This window comes from Ceratocystis lukuohia (assembly GCF_044167205.1).
Source record: "Ceratocystis lukuohia strain C4212 chromosome Unknown Supercontig2_pilon, whole genome shotgun sequence".
Taxonomy (NCBI): domain Eukaryota; kingdom Fungi; phylum Ascomycota; class Sordariomycetes; order Microascales; family Ceratocystidaceae; genus Ceratocystis; species Ceratocystis lukuohia.
This window is the reverse complement of record NW_027263521.1, coordinates 2,741,512-2,765,140: the sequence shown is the minus strand read 5'-3', so window position 1 is coordinate 2,765,140 and position 23,629 is coordinate 2,741,512. Positions and strand designations below refer to the sequence as shown.

General features: G+C 49.4%; 4 protein-coding genes across 4 annotated transcripts; 2 read left to right on the top strand and 2 right to left on the bottom strand.

Annotated features, from left to right (window-relative positions):
- Window positions 1-818: 818 nt before the first annotated feature.
- Window positions 819-2,545, top strand: HOO65_020684 (Aromatic amino acid aminotransferase C56E4.03; the record flags this gene model as incomplete). The annotated part of the gene is made up of 3 exons (XM_071006660.1): window positions 819-959; window positions 1,033-1,066; window positions 1,140-2,545. The coding sequence occupies 3 exons, from the start codon at window positions 819-821 to the stop codon at window positions 2,543-2,545; spliced, it is 1,581 nt and encodes a 526-aa protein (XP_070861322.1).
- Window positions 2,546-2,969: 424 nt separating this feature from the next.
- HOO65_020683 (Cytochrome P450 52A1) lies at window positions 2,970-4,833 on the bottom strand (the record flags this gene model as incomplete). The annotated part of the gene is made up of 3 exons (XM_071006623.1): window positions 2,970-3,921; window positions 4,008-4,536; window positions 4,668-4,833. 3 exons carry the CDS (start codon window positions 4,831-4,833, stop codon window positions 2,970-2,972), a joined length of 1,647 nt encoding a protein of 548 aa, XP_070861321.1.
- A 4,887-nt stretch (window positions 4,834-9,720) lies between these two features.
- HOO65_020682 (putative double-stranded RNA/RNA-DNA hybrid binding protein) lies at window positions 9,721-10,711 on the bottom strand (the record flags this gene model as incomplete). The annotated part of the gene is made up of 2 exons (XM_071006946.1): window positions 9,721-10,631; window positions 10,693-10,711. The coding sequence occupies 2 exons, from the start codon at window positions 10,709-10,711 to the stop codon at window positions 9,721-9,723; spliced, it is 930 nt and encodes a 309-aa protein (XP_070861320.1).
- A 7,523-nt stretch (window positions 10,712-18,234) lies between these two features.
- Window positions 18,235-23,097, top strand: HOO65_020681 (Acriflavine sensitivity control protein acr-2; the record flags this gene model as incomplete). Its single annotated transcript, XM_071006267.1, has 4 exons — window positions 18,235-18,631; window positions 21,166-21,738; window positions 21,833-22,334; window positions 22,398-23,097. 4 exons carry the CDS (start codon window positions 18,235-18,237, stop codon window positions 23,095-23,097), a joined length of 2,172 nt encoding a protein of 723 aa, XP_070861319.1.
- Between the last annotated feature and the right edge of the window lie 532 nt (window positions 23,098-23,629).

The following is a 23,629-nucleotide window of genomic DNA, read 5'->3' as shown; positions in this document are numbered from 1 at the left end:
TTATAATAATCCTTTTTTATTGATACTACCCTTTGCCTTTGTCTTCTGGTCACCGCTTTTCCCCCAATGGACCCCATTCCGCATTCTCCATTTTCGACCGCACGTGAGGCTTGTCACAAACAGGGCACCAAGTTGTTCAGTATCATGTCCTGTCACACGACTTGCCCAAAGGGCGGATTTTAGCGGGTTAAGATGGATGAAAAAAACCCTCAAGGATTCTCCAAAGTTTCGGCTGATAAGGGGAAGGTGTCTGCCCCTCTTCTCTCCCCGGCAGAGGGAAGAAGGATCGCTCATGGGTGTAGATAAGATAAACACACCTTCCTAGCTTATTTAAGACAAAAACAACTTCGCCAAAGTCCGTTTACTAAGACAAGGGGAGAAGAACTACAAGAACTCGAGATAAAAAGTACAGGAGGATTTTGTTCCTTCCTCTACTCATGTAGTCACGGGCCATTAAAGCCGCTCTATCTGGAGAAAGGGCGGCCAGATCAGGGTTAAGGCACTGTTCTTTTTCTTATAGTTTCTTGTTGGTCCTTTACGGGTGACACATTCCGCGTGGCTTGTTAGTCAGACTTTCTTCTCATTTATTCTCGTTTTTCGTTTCTTGATAGGTGAGCGAGTGTGTGTATAAAGACTAGGCAATTGCCTCGTCCTTTCAAAGGTTTCGTTTTCGTTTGCTGTCATTGCTACCTTCTGAAAATCTTTTCACTTTGATTTTCTGCTCCCCGTTTCACGCATCTCTCTTTTTCCATTTTTTCTTCATTTACTTCTTTTCTTTCCCCTTTCCTCTTCCCACCACTACTCATATCTACTGCAACATGACCGCTCATTCTTCGGTCGACACCACTACTACTCGGTACTCGGATGCTCTCCAGGCCATCAAGGCCCGGAGAGCCGCTGCAAACCACCCCAAGGCCGGCATTGCCGCATACTCGGAGAGCGACTATTTCAAGGGCCCGGTATGATCTCGCCTTCAGTTTATTGTCCCACCTATTCTAGTGCCCCATCATGCTAACAGACTTCGTTTTTCAGCAAACCGGAAAGCCTATGGCCAAGCGTTGGGACCGTAAGTTTCCCTTATCATAGCTGCAATTTTAGTAGACATTACTCTGGGTACTAATTCCAATCTCTTCATCTAGACCACCTTAGTGGCGAGAGCAAGCATCGCCAGCCATGTATGCTTAAGAAGGCTGCCCAACACCTAAAGAAGCCTGACATCATTTCTCTAGGCGGCGGTCTTCCCTCAAGCGAATACTTCCCCTTTTCCGAAATGAAGTTGCGCGTCAACATGCCAGATGCCTTCACCGAAACCGGCCCCTCATCTCAGACCACCATGGGAAAGCATGATATGTCCGTTCTCGATGCCGAGTACGATCTTGCCATAGCCCTCAACTACACACAGGCTAATGGCAGTTTCCAGTTTATGCGATGGATCACTGAGCACACCGAACTGTTGTACAACCCCCCTTATGCTGATTGGGGCTGCTCAGAGACTATTGGTAGCACAAGCGCATTAGAAATCGCCCTGCGTATGCTTTGTGACAAAAACCGTAAGGACACCGTTCTTACTGAGGAGTTCAGCTTTGCTAGTGCTATCGAGACTATGACCCCTATGGGCTTGGCTATTGCCGGCGTCAAGGTTGACGGCGAAGGCTTGAATCCCGAGTCGTTGGACGAGATCCTAAGCAACTGGGATGAGCAAGCCCGTGGCTCGCGCAAGCCTCATATTCTCTACACTGTCCCTTCGGGTCAGAACCCAACCGGTGCTACTCAAAGCCTAGAACGCCGTCTAGCCGTGTACTCTGTATGCCAGAAACATGATGTGTTTATCCTGGAAGATGAACCGTACTACTTCCTTCAAATGCCGGCATACAAGACAAAGGCCGAGCGCGATTCTACTCCCACGTCTACCCCGTGGAGTCTGGATGCTTTCCTGTCTAGTCTGGTCCCAACGTTTGTTTCTATCGATATTGATGGCCGTGTGATGCGCATGGACTCCTTCTCCAAGGTGCTTGCGCCTGGCTCGCGCATGGGCTGGGTCACGGCTCCAGCGCAGATCATCGAACGATACATTCGCCACGCTGAAGTCGCTACCCAAGCTCCCAGTGGGTTCTCCCAGGCTGCGCTTTACAAGCTGCTGGATGAGACCTGGGGCCACGAGACATATCTCAAGTGGCTTCAGCACATCCAGCACGAGTACACACACCGTCGCAACGTGCTCCTTGATGCTTGCGAGGAATTCATGCCCAAAAGCGTGGCTAGCTGGGTACCTCCATCTGCTGGTATGTTCCTGTGGATTAAAGTTGATCATACGCAACACCCCGATATTGGGAAGCGCTCTCTAGAAGAAATTGAAGAGAGCATTTTCCTTGACTGCGTTGACAATGGTGTGCTGGTGGCCAGTGGCTCCTGGTTCCATGCTGAAACGCCCAAGCCGCTGCCCGGCCTATACTTCCGTGCGACGTTTGCAGCAGCCAGCGAAGAGCGAATGTCGATGGCTGTGAAGAGGTTGAGCGAGGCTATCAAGAAGTCATTCAAGCTGTAAGTTTTTATTATGTACGACAAATGGCGGGAAAGATACCGCCATATACGAAAGATAGAGATTTCTTGTGTTTATTTTCCAGTTGCTTTTTGTGTTCCCTTTTTGGTCCCCTTTTGTACTTTGCGTTTTCTTTCGGCTTCACGATGCAGCTCAGCGTAATTTGCGCGCAAGGCTCTATGTTTTTTTTTATTTTATGCACGCACATACATTTTGATATTTAAGCATAGTTTTCGTTAAGAATGTATCATTATTATTATTCACACTCTTCTATCAAGCGAAAGCTTGTCTGTTTATTCTTAGGTCGTCATAACGATTCGTTCATATCGCGTGGGAAAAGAGAAAAAGAAAACCGAAAAAAATCCAAGGGACAACAAAGGGTCAAAAGACTCAACCCAATCAAGTCCCAAAACATCACCTAGCTTTGCAGTCATTCTTCGTCTTCATAAAAAGCCAAATATACGCCCTGGCCAGGTCTCATCGTGATGTCGGCCTTGAGCAATGGCTCGCCGCCATCAATGTTATGCATATGGCTCTCCACACGCGAAAAGCGCTGGAACAGCCGCACTAGTACATAAGACATTTCCACCATGGCGAAGCGCTGACCCACACATACACGCGGTCCCGAGTTAAAGGGAATATAGTTGTGGCTCTTGGGCTGCCATGTTTCCCAGCGCTCAGGTGCCCATACACCCGGGGGCGGAGCACCTCCCGGGCTCGCCGAAGGAGGTGGCATGAGGCCGGGGCTACGTTGCATAATTAGTGGGGAGTAGGTGATTATATGGCCCTTGAGCACAGCAAGCGGCTTGGAACCGTCGGGGCCACCACCGCGGGGTAATGTGGTGTCGACGAGGGCAGTGCGAAGGTTAAATGGCACGGCAGGGTACAACCTCATAGTCTCGTCGAGAATGTGGCGGAGGAAGGGCATGCGTGTGGCGATGTCGGCATGTGTCGGAGTGGCGGACGGGCCGATGGTGGAGAGGATTTCCTGGCGGAGACGCGCAACACGTGCTGGGCATCGCGATAACTCGTACAGTGCAAAAGATAGCGTGCCGGCTGTGGTATCGCGGCCAGCAAGAAGCACTGAGATGATCTGATCGCGCAAAACAACGGGGTCGCGAGTGTACCCAGCTAGCGCGTGCAGAAAGGTATAGTTTTGGCTGTTCTTTTTGTCGTCGGCATCGGTGTCGCTCTCGGTATTGCTACTCTTGGCTTCATTGGTCCGTAGCGAGAGTGTCTGATCAATGAATCCCTGGATAAAGGAGTTTATCAACGCCATGTTGGCGCGGAATTTGCGGCGGGGCAGAAGCCAGTTGATGCATGGCATGTGGCTGACGAGGTTCTGGTGCTGTTGGACTTCGTCAAAAGCTTTAGCAAAGTGGCTGTTGGGGGTTCTGAGAGGCAGATCTGTTAGCATTGGCGATTTTGTGATTGGCAAGGAAGGGTCTTGTGTGGCGTGTCAACATACAGCACAGAGTTGACATTGGCACCAAACAAAAAGTCAGTGGTCACGTCTAGCGTTAGGCGAAAGAACAAGTCGCTGATATCAAAGACTTTAGAGTGCGCGGCGTCTCGAATCTTCTCACTTCCTCCGTCCAAGCCCCCAGAGCCGTTGACAGCAACATCGCCATTAGCACAAGCTGTCAGGAAAGCCGGCATGTGTCTCTCAAAAATCCCCAAGTCCCCCACACGGTCCTTGACAAACTGGGTGCGGATTAGCTGCCGGGTGCGATGCCAGGTGGGCCCGTCAGTGGTAAAGATGCTGTCACCGAGGAAGTCCTTCCACTCGCTGTGGAACTTTGCACCTTTGCCAAAATCGGAAAATTGCGATGACAGGATGGCGTGAATGTTCTCTGAGTCAGTAGTGAGAATCATACGGTAGCCAAAGATGCTAGTCTCGCCGGTGAGACCAGAGATTTTTTCGAAGATACTGGCCCAGGATGTCTGCGAGCTGTATGTTATTCCAGCACGCACGCTGCGGGCAAGAAATGGAATGCCTATATTAGAGGTACGTCTTGTGTCAGTAGTTGTGTAAGAGAGACAGCCAAGCTGGGCTGTGTTATGCTGTGCTATGCTGTACTTTGTGGTTGTGGTTGTTTTTAAAGCAGACGATGACGCAAAGACTTACCAAAGAACCATGAGCCTTCAAGAGTTTGGCCCCGATGGCCAACACGACGGATCTTCAGATTCTCCTTGATTCGAGACACAAGCACCATGAAAACAAGCGTGGCAGCTATGCATAGCGATATGCTTCCAGCCGAAGCGCTGTGCCAGCAGGCTTCAAGAAGGCCCATTCTGACGATGATTATTTATGTGTGTGTGTGTGTGTGTGTGTGTAGAGGCGAATATGGGTGGGTAGGCAAATATGCAGTGGATAGAGGCAAGTTCAAGGTTTCAAGCGAAACATGAGAGAGACAGTGAAAAAAAACAGGCAAACGTGAAATGCTAGTTTTATAGAAATGGCAAGCCAATCGAGGCAAGCAGGAAGCCCAAGTGAATGGGGCCCTCAGTGGCAAGACGAGGCCGTATCAAACTGGTCTAGGAGTGGAGGATGACTCTCTCTCCAAGCAAGCAATGACGGGTAAGACGGGGAGAGGCCAAGAGAAAACGAAACAAAAGCTAGACTCCACAAGACCAGGCCATGCGAGAAGGCGCAGAGGCGTGCTTATATAAAGGCAAGCATATTTTCTATCCTTCACAGGGAAGACTCTTCCTTTTGAATATGTGAAGTACTCGTCCTTTTCATCCTCATCCAACGTCACTCGGCCACTACGCCCAACAGCGCACAACCACCCAGTGCCCGCCATCTCATTTAGGCTTTTTTTGGTCTTCTTGTCTAAAAATTAGCCTCCCACTCGGTTACAAACACTTACAAGTTTTTCCCCATCTCCCATGCCCCCATCTCCCATCTGTGTCGCGACCTTTCTATAATAGGCAATAGACAACACCAACGTCTCACCCCCTCTCTCCCCCTTCTCTCGAAGGCCCAAGCTCAAAAGCGGAATTCTTTGCGAGGGACTAGGACAACAGAGAGAGATTTCGTTTTGGTAATAGTACTGCCTTCTTTCATCTTCCTTTTTCAGCTCACCTACTCTTATAAACAACCCCCCCCCCCCGGATTGGAGTTACACTGCACATGCTTATCGCACCAATCACAGATTGCTATTTTCTCATAGTGCTTATCTAGCCGCAATGCCAGCAAGGGTTAGGGACTAGCCTTTTTGGGATAGTCAGCCCACACGCGGTTATTTTGGTGAAATCCCCCACCACATACTCAATCATGGCTTAAAAAAAAAAAAAAAAAAAAACTTGATGAAGAACGGAAAGTAGCCCAACCGCTGCATCATCAATGTCTCAAGCCTCGTGTCTCTCCGAGAGTCTATCTTTTTCCTGAGGAAGGAAGCTTCTGCTTACTTGGAATGGACCTGTCAAACCTGCAAATACAGCTTTCAACTCGCTTGGGGCCCTAACCTAACTCACCCCATCCATATGGGATGGGATAGTGGCCAGCGAGCCAGCATGCATATGTGCGTGCTTTGTGCTAAGCGACCCCAGCCCCGAATACTACTATTGCAGCTACTGCGGCTTGAGTCTTTCTTCATACTATATGCATCGTGTTGGGAGAGTGCAAGAGTACAAGAGTGCAAAAGCCTTTGAAGCCCTCATTTCCTTCTCCTACACACGCTCGTTTCCTCGTCCTCTCGCTCTCCCTCTCTCCATTTTCAGTGCCTGTAAGGCGAGTGCACCCCTCGTATCAATGCTGTTAAACGAACCCTGTCAACCCCTCTCCTCACCCCCATGGAAATCTGGAAAGACTTGTTTTTGCACCAGGATCCCTGTTCATCACAGGATTTATATTGGGCCTCACGAGATTCAGCATACATGCTATTTGATGCAACTTTCTGTACTCGCTCGCTGACCCTAGAACTTGCAATAGACCAACTGCTGCGCTGTACGCAAGACATGAGATCAGGGGCCAAACCCGAACCCTGCGGGTAGAAAGGGGAGGGGGATCGGCACCGAACTCTGCATGTATTACGCTGTTCAGAAGACATGAGACATCTATGCGAACAGCAGCCTTGAGCTCAAAGGGGGTTCACGACCTTACAGGGATATTTTTATTATGACCTGAGCATGAGCTCATAAACATTCAAGTCCTCCAACCCGGATATATACTTGCCGTCTGCTGGCATCCAAGGAACTCTAATCTAATTTAACGGCCAAGAACTCAACATCGAATGTATCTGACGTCATCTAGCATTGTTTTACGAGGCTTAGGGCCTGGACTTGTCTAATGTGTGCCAGACACAATCAACTTTCTGTGAGACTGGCCACGAAAGTTCAACGAGCGAAGTGCAGATGTTCCAAAGCAGTCTTGTCCCCTGTCTCCACCCTGTAATCGTGAAAACACAAGTACATAAAGGAAATCCAAACACAGCACAATGTCCCATTTCTCACCACATTAGCTTATTCCCTATTGTGTGTCTAATTGACGCGTCCTCTACTTCAGATCCGCTTTCTCCCCTGTGTTTTTGCAAAATTCTATCTTGTCCAAGAATCTTTCCTACAGCCTAAGCATTCTCATGGGTGGCTCAAGTTCTTTGGTCTGCCCGAGTTTGGCACTTATCATTTCATCACAGCGTCATCATGGCTAAACCAGATATAGAAAAGAGTGTGCAGCCAGTATTCTGTCGACTGTGCCTCGATGCAACCCCAACTGAGTGACTTGGGAGATCCAGGTGGTCCTGCAAGGCAACCGGTCTTTGGGTAGCTAGTTCTCATCCAGTTCTTGAAAGTCAAAGCTATCGTCGTGGCAGATCCTCGCTTTAGCTATCTGGTAAGTCTCCTCGTTGACTAGGACTTCGCGGTGTCCTTGGATCCCGAAAACTCTGCTGATCAGCTTTCCAAGTGTCAAGCTTTCTACCCCGCCCTCCCACTTGGTAAGGGTGTGTGGGATCTGATAAGCTTCGAGTCGATGATTGACTGGCTTTCCCATTCACTTGCTTATTCGCTTCGCTACTCCCAGGTTCTTGGTGCATAGGTTTAGACCCTCTGCCTGTAGTAGGGCAACTCCAATTGAGACTCTGACTGCTTTAAATACTGCACTTGCTTTGGTATCCGCCGCCCTCTTATGCCGGCTGAATGCGCTGCGAGAACATCTCCCCTATGGTACTCGACCGAGCCGCTCCAAGTTTCTCCATCGCTAGTGCGCGACTCATTTGAATACACCTAGACTTTGTCCCGTAGTTTCCTATCTAGCGGGCCAGGGTGTGTCTAGACAGTCCGTGTTTCGTCATAGAGCGCGACCCCAAGGTTTTCTGTTGCTTTTTTGTTTGAGAGGATTGGCGAAGCTAGTGAGTCTTGGGGGCAGCTTACTCCAACTTGTCTTTCTACTAGAAAGTCATCACTTCACTAATAAGTCACCTACCTAACTATTCGTCAGAAACGAGACTACTCATTTGCAGAGGGGCTCTAGCCATAGTCAGCTACTAGCTTTGTCTTGTTAGCGGCATTATAAGCAGAAGTGACAGTCAATGTTGTCTTCCGTGGTTTGGGGTTATCCGTGACAATGTCCGCCAGCGGCCAAATGAAGTTCGTAACAGCTCTTCTCAAGACTGTTAATACGTGTTTCTCTAGGATGATGTGAAACTCAATCCCTTGCATTTATAGCCTTCTCGCTACTACTACCTCCACGTAGCTGTTTTCTAGGCTTGACGGGAAGAAGATTAGCTGATAGCTTCAAGAATTCCCCGTAACTAGCTACTGCTTGGGGCCCGTTACGATATTTGTCAGCCTGGAGATCCTTGAGTGGCATTCAAAATCTAGACAGAGGCCGAAGAGGTTGGGCAAGATATACCTGCCAAATGCCTGCCATGCTGGTCTCCAGGCTATACTCGAAGTGATATTCGCTTTAGTTACAGTATTTCTCAGGTGGAAAGCTGCAATGGGTTTTACCTAGCTGCAAGTGCGAGGTTGGCCATGGAGAGCGACTCTTTGCTTCAGAAGTACATGTTGCTATCTTGCTCGTTGAGGGGAGTAGCACCTTCTTCACCCAACCAGCCATGAACTAGGGAAAAGTGTCTTAATTCACTCCTTCTGCCTGTCCTTTTTCATGTATGTGAGTATAAGTCAATGTCATTACAGCATATCCCCGTTGCCTGGACTCGCTTTAGCGCAGCTCCCCGCGGTGTGTCCTTTGGGTTGACTTCGTACACGTTGGCAACGTTCGACTGTTGCCCTGTCAACTTCACTATGACTGCATCTCACTGCTCGCCATCATTTGCGAGAATAAAAGTAGACATCATAGCGTTCCTAGTTTCCTCGGCTGATTCAGTTTGCTACTCCCAGGTTATCTACACACACAAATTTGTACCTTCTGCCTGTAATAAGGGGGCTTCAGCTCCGATATTCACTGCTTTGAAGGGCACAATTGCTTCGGCATCTGCCACCTCTCTTTATCTACCACATGCACCGAAGCCTTGTGCCAGAACCATTTCTCCGTAGTACACGGTCTAGCCAGCTCCAGTGCCACCGTCTCTGTTGTGCGAGTCATCTGAGTACACCCAGATTGTCGAGCAGACTTAGGTGGGCCTTGGCCACCTCTTCCCTGCTCAGTTTCTCTGTAAGCGGGCCGGCCGGTCCTTCCATCTCTAGCAGAAGTTTGACAGAATTTCCGATCGAGAAAGGGAGCATTACCTATGCCGTGTCTATAGCGCCATCTACTGTCCTCGGATATAGAGGTTGGTTTGCGTTGCGTGTGTATTCTCGTATCCCACCCGCCTGTATCGTTTCTTGACAGATGATTTCGAGCTTCGAGAAAGCCGCGAATCTTTATAGGCTCTGTTTGTCATTTGATAGACTGGCAGGGCTGCCCGAATTCCGCCGTGGGGCACAACCTCCAGTTTATACATCGCTGTCTTGTTCGCTGCGGGGCACCGTGTGGTGGCCGCATACGTCAACGGTAGCACCACACAGACTGTCACGACTTATAATGCAGACTTTAGTAGTATTCCGAAGTAGACTCTACTAAGACGTCAGAGCATCATTTTTAATATTTTTCCCGTTGATAGTGGTAGCAGAGCTCCCTCCGCACCTTCTCATGGAGCCCTCCTCGACATCTCCTTCCTGTCCTGCAAACGTTTCCTCGTCCTATCTCTTCTCTCTTCCCCTTCCATTCTCCCTCAACTTCGCCCTCCTCGTCCCCTTCTTCGTTGTTGCCCTTGCTGTCGTGGAGTTGGTTGTGTCATCCTAGGCTGCCCTTGTTGTGGTCGCTCCCCTGTAGTCTGCGGTGGCAGTGACCTGCCTCTACGCGTTTCTTGAGGGGGGGCTGCCTCTGTGGTGTCCAGACAGCTCAGCTCGGGCTCGGGTTGTTGTTTCTCTTTAAGGAGCATCAGGTTGCGGCGAAGCACGTTGGCGACATAACTTGTCGCTTTCGTGTTTTTAAGGAGCTTGTCCGCGAACCTTTGGCTCCATGGTCTGGGTAGTGCCTTGCAGGTCCACCAGTGTCCTCGTTCCTTGGCTTGGTTGCAGGCTCTGCATCCAAGTGGGCAGTTGTGTCCCCATCGCTCGTGGTATCTGTCGAAGTCTCCATCGCCAGTTCTAGCCGCGAGGATATGGCCCAGCTCTATTCGAGTCAGCCCTTTGTAGCGGGAGTTGCGGAAGGGTGGTTCAGTGGGGACGCCGGTTCCAAGCGGACGGTATCCTTTTTGTTCTTTCCACCACCCTTCGTAGTCGAGACGTAGCTGGTCTCTTCTCCATCTCCGTGCTCCTGCAAGGCTGAAGCGGTGTTCCGTTACCAGTCCCTGGCATCCCAACTTGGCCTGGGTATCGGCTAGCTCATTGCCTTTGATGCCCATGTGTCCTGGGACCCATAGCACTCGGGCGAGCCTTCCGGGTGTCTTGTCTGCCCAGGCTTTTAGGATTCGTCTGGTTTCGTCTACCGCTTCCTGTGATGTGCTGTTTTTGGTGGCTGCATTTCGGAGTCGGTCCACAACTCCTCTGTTGTCTAGACACAGCCAGATTTCTCCAGCTCCTTCGCGAGCTGTTGCTCGCTTAGTTGCCTCGAGAGCGCCAACTGCCTCCGCATCTGCCACTTTTTTTTTTTTTTTTTTTTTGAGTTATAGCCAGAAGCCAAACCATCTACAGAATCCAACAGGCGAGGCCAGCAGGCATGGAAAGCCTGTGACCTCTGAACGAACAGCCTAGAAAATAGCGAGACGCCGTAGCGACCACTACCTCCTAGGTTCGACATAAACACAATACACTGACCCAGGTGGAGTTCAAACGGATCTCAACGCCAACAAGTTAGGTACATTATGCATGTCTAGCAGGTGCGGGGTTAAAGCCCTGTGGGCCGCCCAATATTTTCTCTCTTATAATTCCCAATAATTTCACATTGTGATGTACATACGACCATAGCCTGCGGAAAATACGGGGTCCCGTCTGCTCCCCCTTAGTCAAGCCACAGAGCGCCGAACCAGTAGTATGGTGGGTGACCACATGCGAATCCTCGGTGTTGTATGTTTCTTTTTTTTGCCAGTTGATGCTTTTCTTTGAGCAGAGTTATCTGGACCCTGGGTTTCTGCTATTAGTCCTTTTCTTCACTGTCACTAGAAAGAGCCGGGCCCATCAAAGAAGAATGAATAGTCAAGTGCAACTCTCCCTCTTACAACCCTCGGGGGGGTACCTTTGAGGTCTGGCGCCTCCCCTTCTTCCGGGCTGCTAGAGGACGACGCCTATGACACTGATAAGCGTCTTTCATTCTTTTCTTTTTCTTTGACTCTGTCATGGATTCAGACAATGAGCTGTGGAGCCTTGAGGCCGCTCTTGCCCAACTTTGAGGAACAATCTCGTCGTCGACTCGCCCCCTTTTTCACGACAACTTTCGCGATCGCCAACTCCTCATCGCCACAACACCACTCCAACTCAAGGAGTTCACCTTCACGCTCAGGACTGAGTATTTGAGAGTTCACACAGTCCACACCTTTTTCTTATGTTTTGTTTTTTCTCGCGCTCCTCTGTCCTCGGACAGACTGGTGACTGTGGCAGGTCACTAGAAAGGGGGCTGCCTTAGGTCACATCCACACCGCATGAGGCAGCGGCCACTAGGGCGGTGGAAGGATAGACCATGAGCCCTCGGATGCTCACACAGTATGGTTGACTTTCTCGTCGCTTGACGGGATGCCCAGACTGCACTGGAATCTGTTGTCTTGTCTCCATGATCTTCATGGCTTCAGGACACATAGCAGATTTTTCAGAGGAACGAATGTTTGTGGGGAAGTTGGGAGTCGATTCCACTTCTGGGTTTAGGGTTTGTCTGGGGTTTTTGTCGGTGGGGAAAGGGGGATGTGGAAAATGGGAAAACCAAAGGTGTTGCAGCAGCCACGCATAGAAGGACAAAACCACTGTACTCCGCCGGGGCCTACCCCCCGTGCCGACAGCCGGGGGCCTTTTAGACTAGTTTTTACACGGGGCCTCCACCAACCAAAAATATCAGGTAACCAATCCTAGAACCCGACAGGTACGCCCTCGGGCCGCGCTATACAGAGACCCTCCTGGCTATATTGCTGGACCCTAAAAAGTCATAGGAGAAGGTTGAAGTCTATGCGTTCCTGTCACTGCGGACCGCCCGGGAGGTGCTCCCGGCCGGAAGGCCGTCGTATTACGGTGAAATAGCTGTAGGTAGACGTTAAATAGTACAAACAATCAATCAATCAATAGTCAAGTGCCCCAGTGTGTCATATCCTCTTTGAACTTGAACTTGAATATATCTAACAGCTACGGGTGTGATAATCTCTTTGGCCTTGAAGCTTGGTCAAAATACAACAGGCGCAAGGTAAGCCATGCTACTTATCTATGCTATCATGAAAGGATAAAAGGGCACAAAGGGTTTAGTGTCATTTGACATTGTCAAGTATCATAATTTCCAGCAGATACACTGATGAAAGCATGCACGTACTTTCACTCGAGGTTGTGCCAAACCAATGAGCAAATTGGTGTGCTACTACTAGAGCCACTTCTTTTGCTCATTGTTTGGTACCACCCGCTTAATACTACTTTTGCAGGCCCTCTATAAGCCTCTTACCTTTGACTAGGCAGAGTTTAATTACTAATTCACATGCTTTATTACATACGAGGTGTCGAATCTTGCGAAAGTGATGGTTGATGGAGACCCTTGTTGCGTGATTGGCTCTTCCTACTACCAAAAGTTATGGGTGGGTGGATAGGTGGTGAAAAGGTTCCAAATAGCACTGCCCTTATCGCTTAGCCAACTCAACTTGCTGGATCACTCGCAGCTTTGAATGCTCGTAAGTGGGGAAGATTCTGCATTTTGTTGGACCGTTCTTGTTACCGCCAAAGGCCATGAAGATCCAAAAGGCGCTACTCTATCTCCTGCGTGTCCAACAACCCCCCAGGCAGATGTTGACTTGAGAAAGGCTGGCATCAGTCCCCCCTCCCCTACATACCTTGACACTTCGAGATGATTCCTTTTTCTTCCCTCAATGGTAATATATGCAACTCCCATAGTTAGCAATGTCAAGCAATGCAAATCATGAGGATATCGTAGTTGCCACCGCTCTGCTAAGACGCCGGACACGAGGCAGTGCGTTGTATTCATATTTTCCGACTGGTAACGTAATGTTCGACCAGGCTGTATTGTTAGCTTGGCCTTAGCCCGAGACTGCTTGACTGGGGCTACCATAACGGTGAAGATTTCCAGTCGTCCCCTTGTCTCCTTTTCTCTTTTGATCTGGTACTTTGTTCTTGATCGGCAAGGAATGTCAAAGATGCTGGGATTTTGTTCTGATTTCTCTGCATAGCATGTTCCTTTGGGAACAAAAAAAAGTGAACAGGCAATGTATGTATGTATGTATGTACTATTTAGCGTCGGCGAACAGGCAAGTATGTATGTATGTATGTTCTATTTAACGTCTACCTACAGTTATTTCACCGTAATACGACGGCCTTCCGGCCGGGAGCACCTCCCGGGCGGTCCGCAGTGACAGGAACGCATAGACTTCAACCTTCTCCTATGACTTTTTAGGGTCCAGCAATATAGCCAGGAGGGTCTCTGTATAGCGCGGCCCGAGGGCGTACCTGTCGGGATCTAGGATTGGTTACCTGATATTTTTGGTTGGTGGAGGCCCCGTGTAAAAACTAGTCTAAAAGGCCCCCGGCTGTCGGCACGGGGGGTAGGCCCCGGCGGAGTACAGTGGTTTTGTCCTTCCATGCGTGGCTGCTGCAACACCTTCGGTTTTCCCATTTTTCACATCCCCCTTTCCCCACCGACAAAAACCCCAGACAAACCCTAAACCCAGAAGTGGAAACGACTCCCAACTTCCCCACAACCATTCGATCCTCTGAAAAATCTGCTATGTGTCCTGAAGCCATGAAGATCATGGAGGCAAGACAACAGATTCCAGTGCAGTCTGGGAATCCCGTCAAGCGACGAGAAAGTCAACCATACTGTGTGAGCATCCGAGGGCTCATGGTCTATCCTTCCACCGCCCTGGTGGCCGCTGCCTCATGCGGTGTGGATGTGACCAAAGGCAGCCCCCTTTCTAGTGACCTGCCACAGTCACCAGTCTGTCCGAGGACAGAGGAGCGCGAGAAAAAACAAAACATAAGAAAAAGGTGTGGACTGTGTGAACTCTCAAATACTCAGTCCTGAGCGTGAAGGTGAACTCCTTGAGTTGGAGTGGTGTTGTGGCGATGAGGAGTTGGCGATCGCGAAAGTTGTCGTGAAAAAGGGGGCGAGTCGACGACGAGATTGTTCCTCAAAGTTGGGCAAGAGCGGCCTCAAGGCTCCACAGCTCATTGTCTGAATCCATGACAGAGTCAAAGAAAAAGAAAAGAATGAAAGACGCTTATCAGTGTCATAGGCGTCGTCCTCTAGCAGCCCGGAAGAAGGGGAGGCGCCAGACCTCAAAGGTACCCCCCCGAGGGTTGTAAGAGGGAGAGTTGCGAACAGGCAAGATAACACAACGCCACGATGCTCATCGTGTTTATGTTGACGGCGGAAGATCTTGCGCCGAACTCGCTACCGGAGGTCGGTAGGCAAAAAGAATTGGACAGTACGGGAATCGAACCCGTGACCTTTCGCAGGTTCGCAGGAAATGCGAAGCAAACGTTATACCCCTAAACCAACCGCCCTAATTCATTCTGGAACACCTCTTATGAGCATATATAAACACAGAAGCAAACGAATTCTTTTTTTTTTTTGACGCAAAATAATACAATAACAATTCTTTTTTTTATCCGTCGTATTGCTGTGAAATAACAGTAGGTAGACGTTGAAGAATACAATACAATACAATACAACAAGCTTGCTTGCTTGTGAGCATACGTGCTTCTCCCGCCCGAGATCTGTGGTCAGCCTCGCAGAGGGTCAATCCTGTCCAGTAACCATTCCAGCCGGCGTCGTTTGATCTTGATGATTCCAGTAGACGTTAAATATATTCAAATCAAATCAAACAATACAACACGATTTCTTTTTTGCGCAGCCACCATTTGATTCTTGAAGCCAACGCTTGTCTGAAATTACTGATTGTCACAAGACGACATCGTCCAAGCCCCTCCCACCTAAAGCATGCCATGCCGTCTTACTACCATGGAAAACCAGTGAGGAGACGTTGAATAGATCAAACACAGAAGCCACTTTTTAGCCTCTGCGATGCCCGCAAACATGGAGCATCCTTGCCTTACGCTGACACCACACATCACCTAATCTTGAACATATTCGGGCTCATGTCCATGCGCAATTTCTCTTTTCCAATGCATGCGAAACTCTTTGATGATTGATTGATTGATTGTACTATTTAACGTCTACCTACAGCTATTTCACCGTAATACGACGGCCTTCCGGCCGGGAGCACCTCCCGGGCGGTCCGCAGTGACAGGAACGCATAGACTTCAACCTTCTCCTATGACTTTTTAGGGTCCAGCAATATAGCCAGGAGGGTCTCTGTATAGCGCGGCCCGAGGGCGTACCTGTCGGGTTCTAGGATTGGTTACCTGATATTTTTGGTTGGTGGAGGCCCCGTGTAAAAACTAGTCTAAAAGGCCCCCGGCTGTCGGCACGGGGGGTAGGCCCCGGCGGAGTACAGTGGTTTTGTCCTTTTATGCGTGGCTGCTGCAACACCTTTGGTTTTCCCATTTTCCACTTTCCACATCCCCCTTTCCCCACCGACAAAAACCCCAGACAAACCCTAAACCCAGAAGTGGAATCGACTCCCAACTTCCCCACAAACATTCGTTCCTCTGAAAAATCTGCTATGTGTCCTGAAGCCATGAAGATCATGGAGACAAGACAACAGATTCCAGTGCAGTCTGGGCATCCCGTCAAGCGACGAGAAAGTCAACCATACTGTGTGAGCATCCGAGGGCTCATGGTCTATCCTTCCACCGCCCTAGTGGCCGCTGCCTCATGCGGTGTGGATGTGACCTAAGGCAGCCCCCTTTCTAGTGACCTGCCACAGTCACCAGTCTGTCCGAGGACAGAGGAGCGCGAGAAAAAACAAAACATAAGAAAAAGGTGTGGACTGTGTGAACTCTCAAATACTCAGTCCTGAGCGTGAAGGTGAACTCCTTGAGTTGGAGTGGTGTTGTGGCGATGAGGAGTTGGCGATCGCGAAAGTTGTCGTGAAAAAGGGGGCGAGTCGACGACGAGGTTGTTCCTCAAAGTTGGGCAAGAGCGGCCTCAAGGCTCCACAGCTCATTGTCAGAATCCATGACAGAGTCAAAGAAAAAGAAAAGAATGAAAGACGCTTATCAGTGTCATAGGCGTCGTCCTCTAGCAGCCCGGAAGAAGGGGAGGCGCCAGACCTCAAAGGTACCCCCCGAGGGTTGTAAGAGGGAGAGTTGAACTCTTTGATGAGCTGAGCTACCACTCCAAGCCTTGTTGGAGGCCCCCAATTTCTGCCTAGCTTGATAAGCAGGCGGGTGCTGTTTGATCTTTGGTCTTGGTTATTTGCGTAGAACTTGGATGTGGGCGAGTGGCTTTGTCCTAAGACATGGGACAGAAAGGATTTGGGGTCCTGTTTTTCGCCCTTGTTATTTCCGGACAAAGCCCTTTGTTCATGACCAAGGCCATGCATCGACAAGGCGCAATACAATAGCGTCTTTTAGTGATACTGATGAATGGAGCAAAAAGAATCTTGTACGGCGCACACAGGAAAACAAAAAGAAGAGTGACGAGGCTGATACACCTGTCAGTACTGCGTAATCTGGGAATCGAACCCAGGGCTAATCGAAATCATTGCTTTGGATGGCAACGATTAATGTTACCACTACACCAATTACGCCAAGTGTTGATGCATTTCTACTGCTCGGGGTTGGGCCGCGCTATTCGCTACCAAGAGTCCATCGGATCCGTTTTCCCGTGGAGCCTCCGCAGGCGCCAAATATATTCAAGTTCAAGTCCCGTAGAGTCTCGTTTGATCGCTGTGCTTCCCGTAGGCGCTAAAAATCAGGCCCATTCTCCAAGACGTCCCCAAAACACTGCAAGATCCCGGTCAGCGAATCAGCCAGCCGGCTTGCCAAGGCCGATAAGAGCGACAATGTCCCCGGCACCATCAAGATGCTAAAGGGACGAGGCCTCCAGATCAGACAGTACCAAATAAAACGGCCCGAGAATCGGGCATCTCGCTAGATCACTACCTCCCCCGAAGCAGTTTGATATCAGCTAGATAGAGGGATTATACCGGGCTACGGTCACCCGAATTCTAGCTGCGCTCTGCGTACACGGAGACTTTGAAGCGAGAGATATCATGTGCAGCCCAGCTATATGGACGCAAAAGTGCCGAGTAGCTCAAGATGTTTGCCCATCCGTGGGAATACCAAGATAATTAGGAAAGTGTCCACAATATTTATGCGAAAACTTCCCGCAGGAAACAGAACCTGCAAATACCTGCCGGGGAAGCTGGACCGCAAAAGAACGGCGTGCCGTATCAGTACTTGAAAGCAGACGTCACGGTTTGGTAGTGGTTCCCAGGTTTGAAACGCCAGACCAGGTTCGCATGTGTTTCCTAGGCGTTGTTTACTGTTTTCTCCTTCCTTTTTCTTGTGCTTCGACCGCGATAGAGCTAACGAACAACAGGTTTAGTTGAAGGCAATTGGGCTTCGCTCGTCCAAGCCCCTTGGCAATTCCTGCAGAGTGTTAGCAGCTTAGTTTCTGTGATTTCCGTAGACGTTGGACAACAGATCTGTCTGCATGTCTGTCTCTCGCTTCCGCCTTTCGCCTATCTTTAGTGAGGAGCAAGAAAAGAAATAAAAAGAAAAAAACTTTTTCCCTGCTCCTTCCTAGTCGCTTTGCCTGCGATCCCCCTCCCCGGTCCCTGTAATGGGACTAGTCAAACGCCCCGCTCCGGGCTCTTTTACAGGGAGTAGGAAGCAAGACAGGGCGAGGCCTAGTTTTCCTTAGCTCACACTTTCTCGGCCTTCCTCGTTCTTACTCTTGGGCCGGAATACAACGTTGGTGGGATACTTCCGCGGGAAAATGGACACCGGCGAGAAAGAGAAGGAAGCAGAAATCAGGTAGAGGGTCGATTTGATCTGCATCTGCAACTGTAAGCCCAATACGCTAATGCGATGGGTCATGGGCAAGGGGGGCAGAGAACAGAGGGAGGGAACAGGAGAGAGGGGACAGGAGGGAGGAGACAGGAGGGAGGGAACAAGAGGGAGGGATAGGCGACCCAATGAGACGATTAGATGATGGTCCGGCTGGCTGTCTGTACGGCACGGGAGAGGGAATATGGGCGGGAGGCAGAGGAGAGGGGCGGAAGGAGAGAAGGGAGGGAGAGGAAGGAGGAGAGGGCAGAGGAGAGGCAGAGGAGAGGGCAGAGGAGAGGGCAGAGGAGAGGGCAGAGGAGAGGGCAGAGGAGAGGGCAGAGGAGAGGGCAGAGGAGAGGGCAGAGGAGAGGGCAGAGGAGAGGGCAGAGGAGAGGGCAGAGGAGAGGGCAGAGGAGAGGGCAGAGGAGAGGGCAGAGGAGAGGGCAGAGGAGAGGGCAGAGGAGAGGGCAGAGGAGAGGGCAGAGGAGGGAGGAGAGAGGAGGATGTATGTCAACAAAGAACCCAAGGCCCAACCATTGCCATGTACGTACGGGCATCAGCAGGCAGACGATTGCCCGTGTTTTTTGGTCTTTTTCTTGTTATTATTTCATTATTATTACTATTATTTCGTGTGTGCACAAAACACCCGGGTCGGGGAGAGCAGGGAGGGAAAGGCTGCTTATGGGTTTTCTTCAAGTGCATAAAAAGAGCAGGCAAGGCTGAGGGAGGGCTAACCCATGTTAACAACGTCAGCTCTCCTCCCCTCTCCTCTCCTTATCAGTTTCCAAGGTTGTATGCTCCAAATCGTATTTATGCAGATTAGCTGTGGTGTAACACTTGGCCGGTCTTCTATTAGATGGAGAATGGGGAATTTGGGGAAGGGAGCATGTGATCTTGGCCTTGGCTTAAGATGGAGTCGAAGTCTGTGTTTGTCGCTATTGATCAAGCCATAATTCTGCATGCAGGTGTGCGTTGCTTAGGGTTGGCTTGTTCTCATGGCATTGACTATAAAAAGCGAGAAACGAAATTAAAATAAGAATAAAATCGACAAATAAATACAGGAAAAATGCAGAAAAAATGCAGAAAAAATACAAGAAAAAAAAATCTTTTCTTTGCTTCCATGCCACCACTCCAAGTCAAATTCAATCAATGCCAAACTTTATCTTTTTTTTTATCTTTTTCTTTTTCTGTTTCCTTTTATTTTATTTTTCATTTTCTTCCCCGTTTCAATCGAGTAAATTCTTTCTTTTTGCTTTGCAGGCTCTGCCTTCCGAGTCGAGTCGTTCAACTTACTTGGTTACACTTCGATCGCCTGCTAGCTGGGGGGAGGTGCTGGCGCATATTCTAGCGCTGTTACTGCCCTGGAGAGCACCAAGTACAGAGGCTTAAAGGGCTTTGAAGAGCTTCCCTTCTCCCATCCAGCCTGCTGCAGATCAAACCTGCTGCCCATCGCATCGCCAACAACGAAGCTTCATCTCGATCGCCATTTATTCTTCGAATTTTCCTTGGCCCTGGATTTGATAATATTTCGCTGGTATTTATCGAGTGTTTTTTTTCTTTTTTTTTCCCCTTCGCTTGATTTTCTGTTCTATTTTTTCCCCTCCGCTCCTCATGTTGTTATTTTTCCGGCCTGGTTGACGTGCGCCTTTCTTCTTCCTCCCACAGGCCTAGGCCAAGGTTCAAGGTCTGCCTGGGTCCAGTCCCATTCAGCTAAACAAAGAACACAAAAACAAATGCAACAGAGAGAGAGAGCCCTTGCTGGAACTTTCTTCTTCCCTTCTGCCTGGCTGGCTGGCTGACTTGCTGGTAAAGCACACACTCGCTACCTGGACACAGGTCTTTGTCTCCATTGTCTCGTCCACCTCTGCCTCTATCCGTTTCTTTCTATCGCTTGGCACCCCCCTTCATCATCGTCTTGATCTCACTCAATATATATCATACTACGGCCAAGTCTTTGCCCTGTCTTTAGGAATTCTGCAAAGACACGGCTGCCGCTCTTATTCCTGATCTGATCCCTTGCCAACGTACATTGCTTAGCCATCTCTCGTCTTAACCACACAACTTGCTTCCCTTAAGCCCGCTCATCTTTTCTTTTCTTTTGGGCACAGTGCTGTTTTTGTACTGGCAGCTTGTTTTCTCCTTGCCTTTGATTCTCTATAGAAGTCCCCAATTAGTCCCGGAATCTGTACCTGTACCTGTACCCGTACTTGGACTTGTACTGTACACTTGCTGGTTGACTTGAACTGAACTGCCCTTGAACACCAAGTACAAGCACCTGATACCCGTTCCGTATCTCCCTCTCGTACTACATACATACATACATACATACATACATACGTACATACATACATACGCACACTCATACGTTTACACATACGTACATTCATTCATTCATTCATTCATTCATTCATACGGAAACCCATTCACAAACAGACTGTGTGGCGTTTCTTCACGTCTAAATCTGCCACTCTAGTGCTCTGTCCCTGGCTGTCCTGCCTTGCTTTGTGTCTGTCTGTCTGTCTGTCTGTCTGTCCGCCTGTCTGTCTATCCGTCTGTTCGTCTGTCTGTTCGTCTGTCTGCGCATGCTCGTGTGTCTGTTCGTGTGAGCCTGTGCTTGCCTGTGCCTTGATCAGGATTCGGTACTGTCTACTGTTGAGGACTCTTGAAGGAAGACCAACCCGCCCTAGAGTAACTGATCCCCCCTCCAACCCAGCAACTAGACCTACTCGGTATTTACACAAGTACTTACTTACATCTACCATAACATCAACGCCACATCCCCTCTCACTAACACTTCGGTACTTCATCATCCCTTGGTTTTCTATATGCACCATCGCGCCCCTAATACCTAGGCGCTAGACACTCCGGCCAATCGCTGTCAACCAACCTGCTCTCTACCATCCGACACCTGTCACAGTATAACACCCCGCCTCATCACGCACACCCTCCGCCGTTCTCAATGGCCGGAAGACTTCCTGCGCGGGGGCGAGATTCATCTACCAAGGCCTGCCACAACTGTCGTAGACGTCGGCTGCGCTGCGATAGATCTCAGCCTACGTGCAATAAATGCGCTATAGGTGGTCAGGAATGTCTGGGCTATGAAAAACTGTTTGTGTGGACGCAGTGGGTTGGTGGAAGCGGTAATGGCGGCACAAATGGGAGTGCCAATGCAAGGGGTAATACCCCCAAAAAGACGCCCATATTGCCGTCTGCCCGTGGTACTGCTTGCCCTGAGACGGCTACTACGCCTGCCATTACCAGTGCGACCGCCTCTAATGCGGCTGTTTTATATAGACCCGAGCAGAAGAGTCTTGACAGCGACCTACTGCCTCATTCTTTTCGCCAGATTGTCTTTGAAAACAGCCCTTTCTCTTCGCCGTCTTCGACCGCTTCTCTCGATGCTAGATCGCCTGAACAATCCGATATTGCCACTGCCATAACTACAACCACTGTCAGCACAGTTCCTTTGGTCCAGCAATCCGAAACTTCTCCCTCAGCACTCTATGAGTATGCTCCATATAACCATATTGCCAAAACTGAGGACATCGGCCATGGGATCTTCCCTACACCATATACAGCAAGTCCGGGGCGTTCTCTTGACCCGTTATTCCAGGACCAAAGTCATTCTGCCAAACGATATTTACATTATTGTAAGTGAGCCTCCTTTCTTTCCTTCTTACCTATCTTATTTTTTTTTTGATGTTTTTGTCTCCTTGAACTGACGACCGCTCAAAATACCGACAGTCCAGCGTGTAACCAAAGACATAGTTGCACATGACGCCCATGATGTCAACCCTTTCCGTGATATCATCCCCATTGCTATGGAACACCCAGTTCTCATGAGCTTGCTAATTGCAACTTCAGCAATGCATATTTCCAACATGTACCAGCCACCACTGACTGGACTTCCCCTGCATAGTAGCCTAGGAGAATACTTTGCCACACTCCGATCCAACCACCCCGAAGCCCGGAGAGCTTTTATGGATGGTCTAGCGGCTAAACAGCGCGCCATAATGCACATGCGCTCTGTTGTTGCCAATAGCGATAATAATAACCGAGAACTGGCTATCATGGCCGCTTATTTTTTCGTAAATATTGAACTTATCGATTTTGGTACCGGCGGCTGGCGCTCGCATCTCCAAGGAGGAAGTAAGCTGTTAGCTAGCCTGGCTCGCTCTGGAAATACGGAGAACCGATGGTACATAAGCAAGCAGATTTCAGACAATGTGGTGGCTAACTTTGTCATGTAAGTACCTTGCGCCCTTCAGTGTTTGTTCGCGTCTCTCAACACCTGGGATCCTCTTAATAGTTACCATATCCTGGGCTCAACCCTCATGTCCACAGCCCGCTGTGTCAGTGTTGGCAGCCATATCATGGAGCTTCTCCCTGTTCTTTCCAGAACACAGTCAGACAGTTATCTTTGCTGCCCGCCCTTCATGCTTGAGATCATTCCTGCAGCCTCAGAACTAGCAAACAACATGCATTCCCGCGAAGAGAGCGAGACTATTGCAGAAGCTACCCGGCTCATTGACAAGGCACAAAACTACGATCTGCGCCAGTGGGTGGCCAGCCTTTCGAATGTGGCCATGTTCAATGACGCAGCTAGTCGGGAGCGTGTGGCCGCATCACACCGTGCTGCAATTTGCTTGTATGTCATTCGAGCTGTGCCCATGGTCCGCGATGCAATAACGGTGCGTGCCGAGGACTTGGTGGCGGAGATTTTCGCCAACATGGCCGAGGTTGGCAAAGATGACGTGCATTTCAAGGGCGCTGTTTGGGCTCTCTTTATGGCCGGTGCAGAGAGCCGGGACGAGGAGCGGCGACGCTGGATCCTCAACAGGCTGATGGATATCTGGAGCATCGTGCCATGGGGTTATATCCTGACGGCTATAGATATGCTCCACAAGACGTGGAGATTCCATGACGATGAACTTGTGTCACAGACTGGCCAAGAGCTTAACTGGCTTCATGCTATGTGGTCGGAGGACTTGGAGTGCTTTGTTGTGTAAGCTATGTATATGATGAGGGCTGTTTTGTTTGTATGAGAGTATGTCACCGTTGTTTCTTTCTTGTTTCTTTGGGCTTGCTTCTCATCTTCGCCCGTTGGTGGCTCTTTGTGCTGTTTCGCAAGATATCCTTTTTGCTTCTGTGGAATTCCAGCGTTGTTGGTTGCTATGTGTTGTTTTAATATATGCTATACATCCTTGAGTTTTGATCTCTGTGATTCCCGTAGACGTTAAATATATTCAAGTTCAAGTTCATCCTTGAGCTCTCTGCCTATTTTTCTTTTTCCCATTTTATACGTATTTGCACACAACTCAGCCTCTGATCCTTTGATTTGCCGATCTACCAAGGATAGACTAAGGTTTAATCGCAAAGTCCGACTGTCTCACTTGTTATGTCAACATTGAAGAAAAGGGATCGTCGTTATATTTGCTGCATAGTTTAGCACTAGGATGGGGATGGGTGTTAAAGTGGAGTGACTTGATTTTGATTCACACTCTATACTCTATACCCTAAGTTCTGGCACCCACCCGCCTG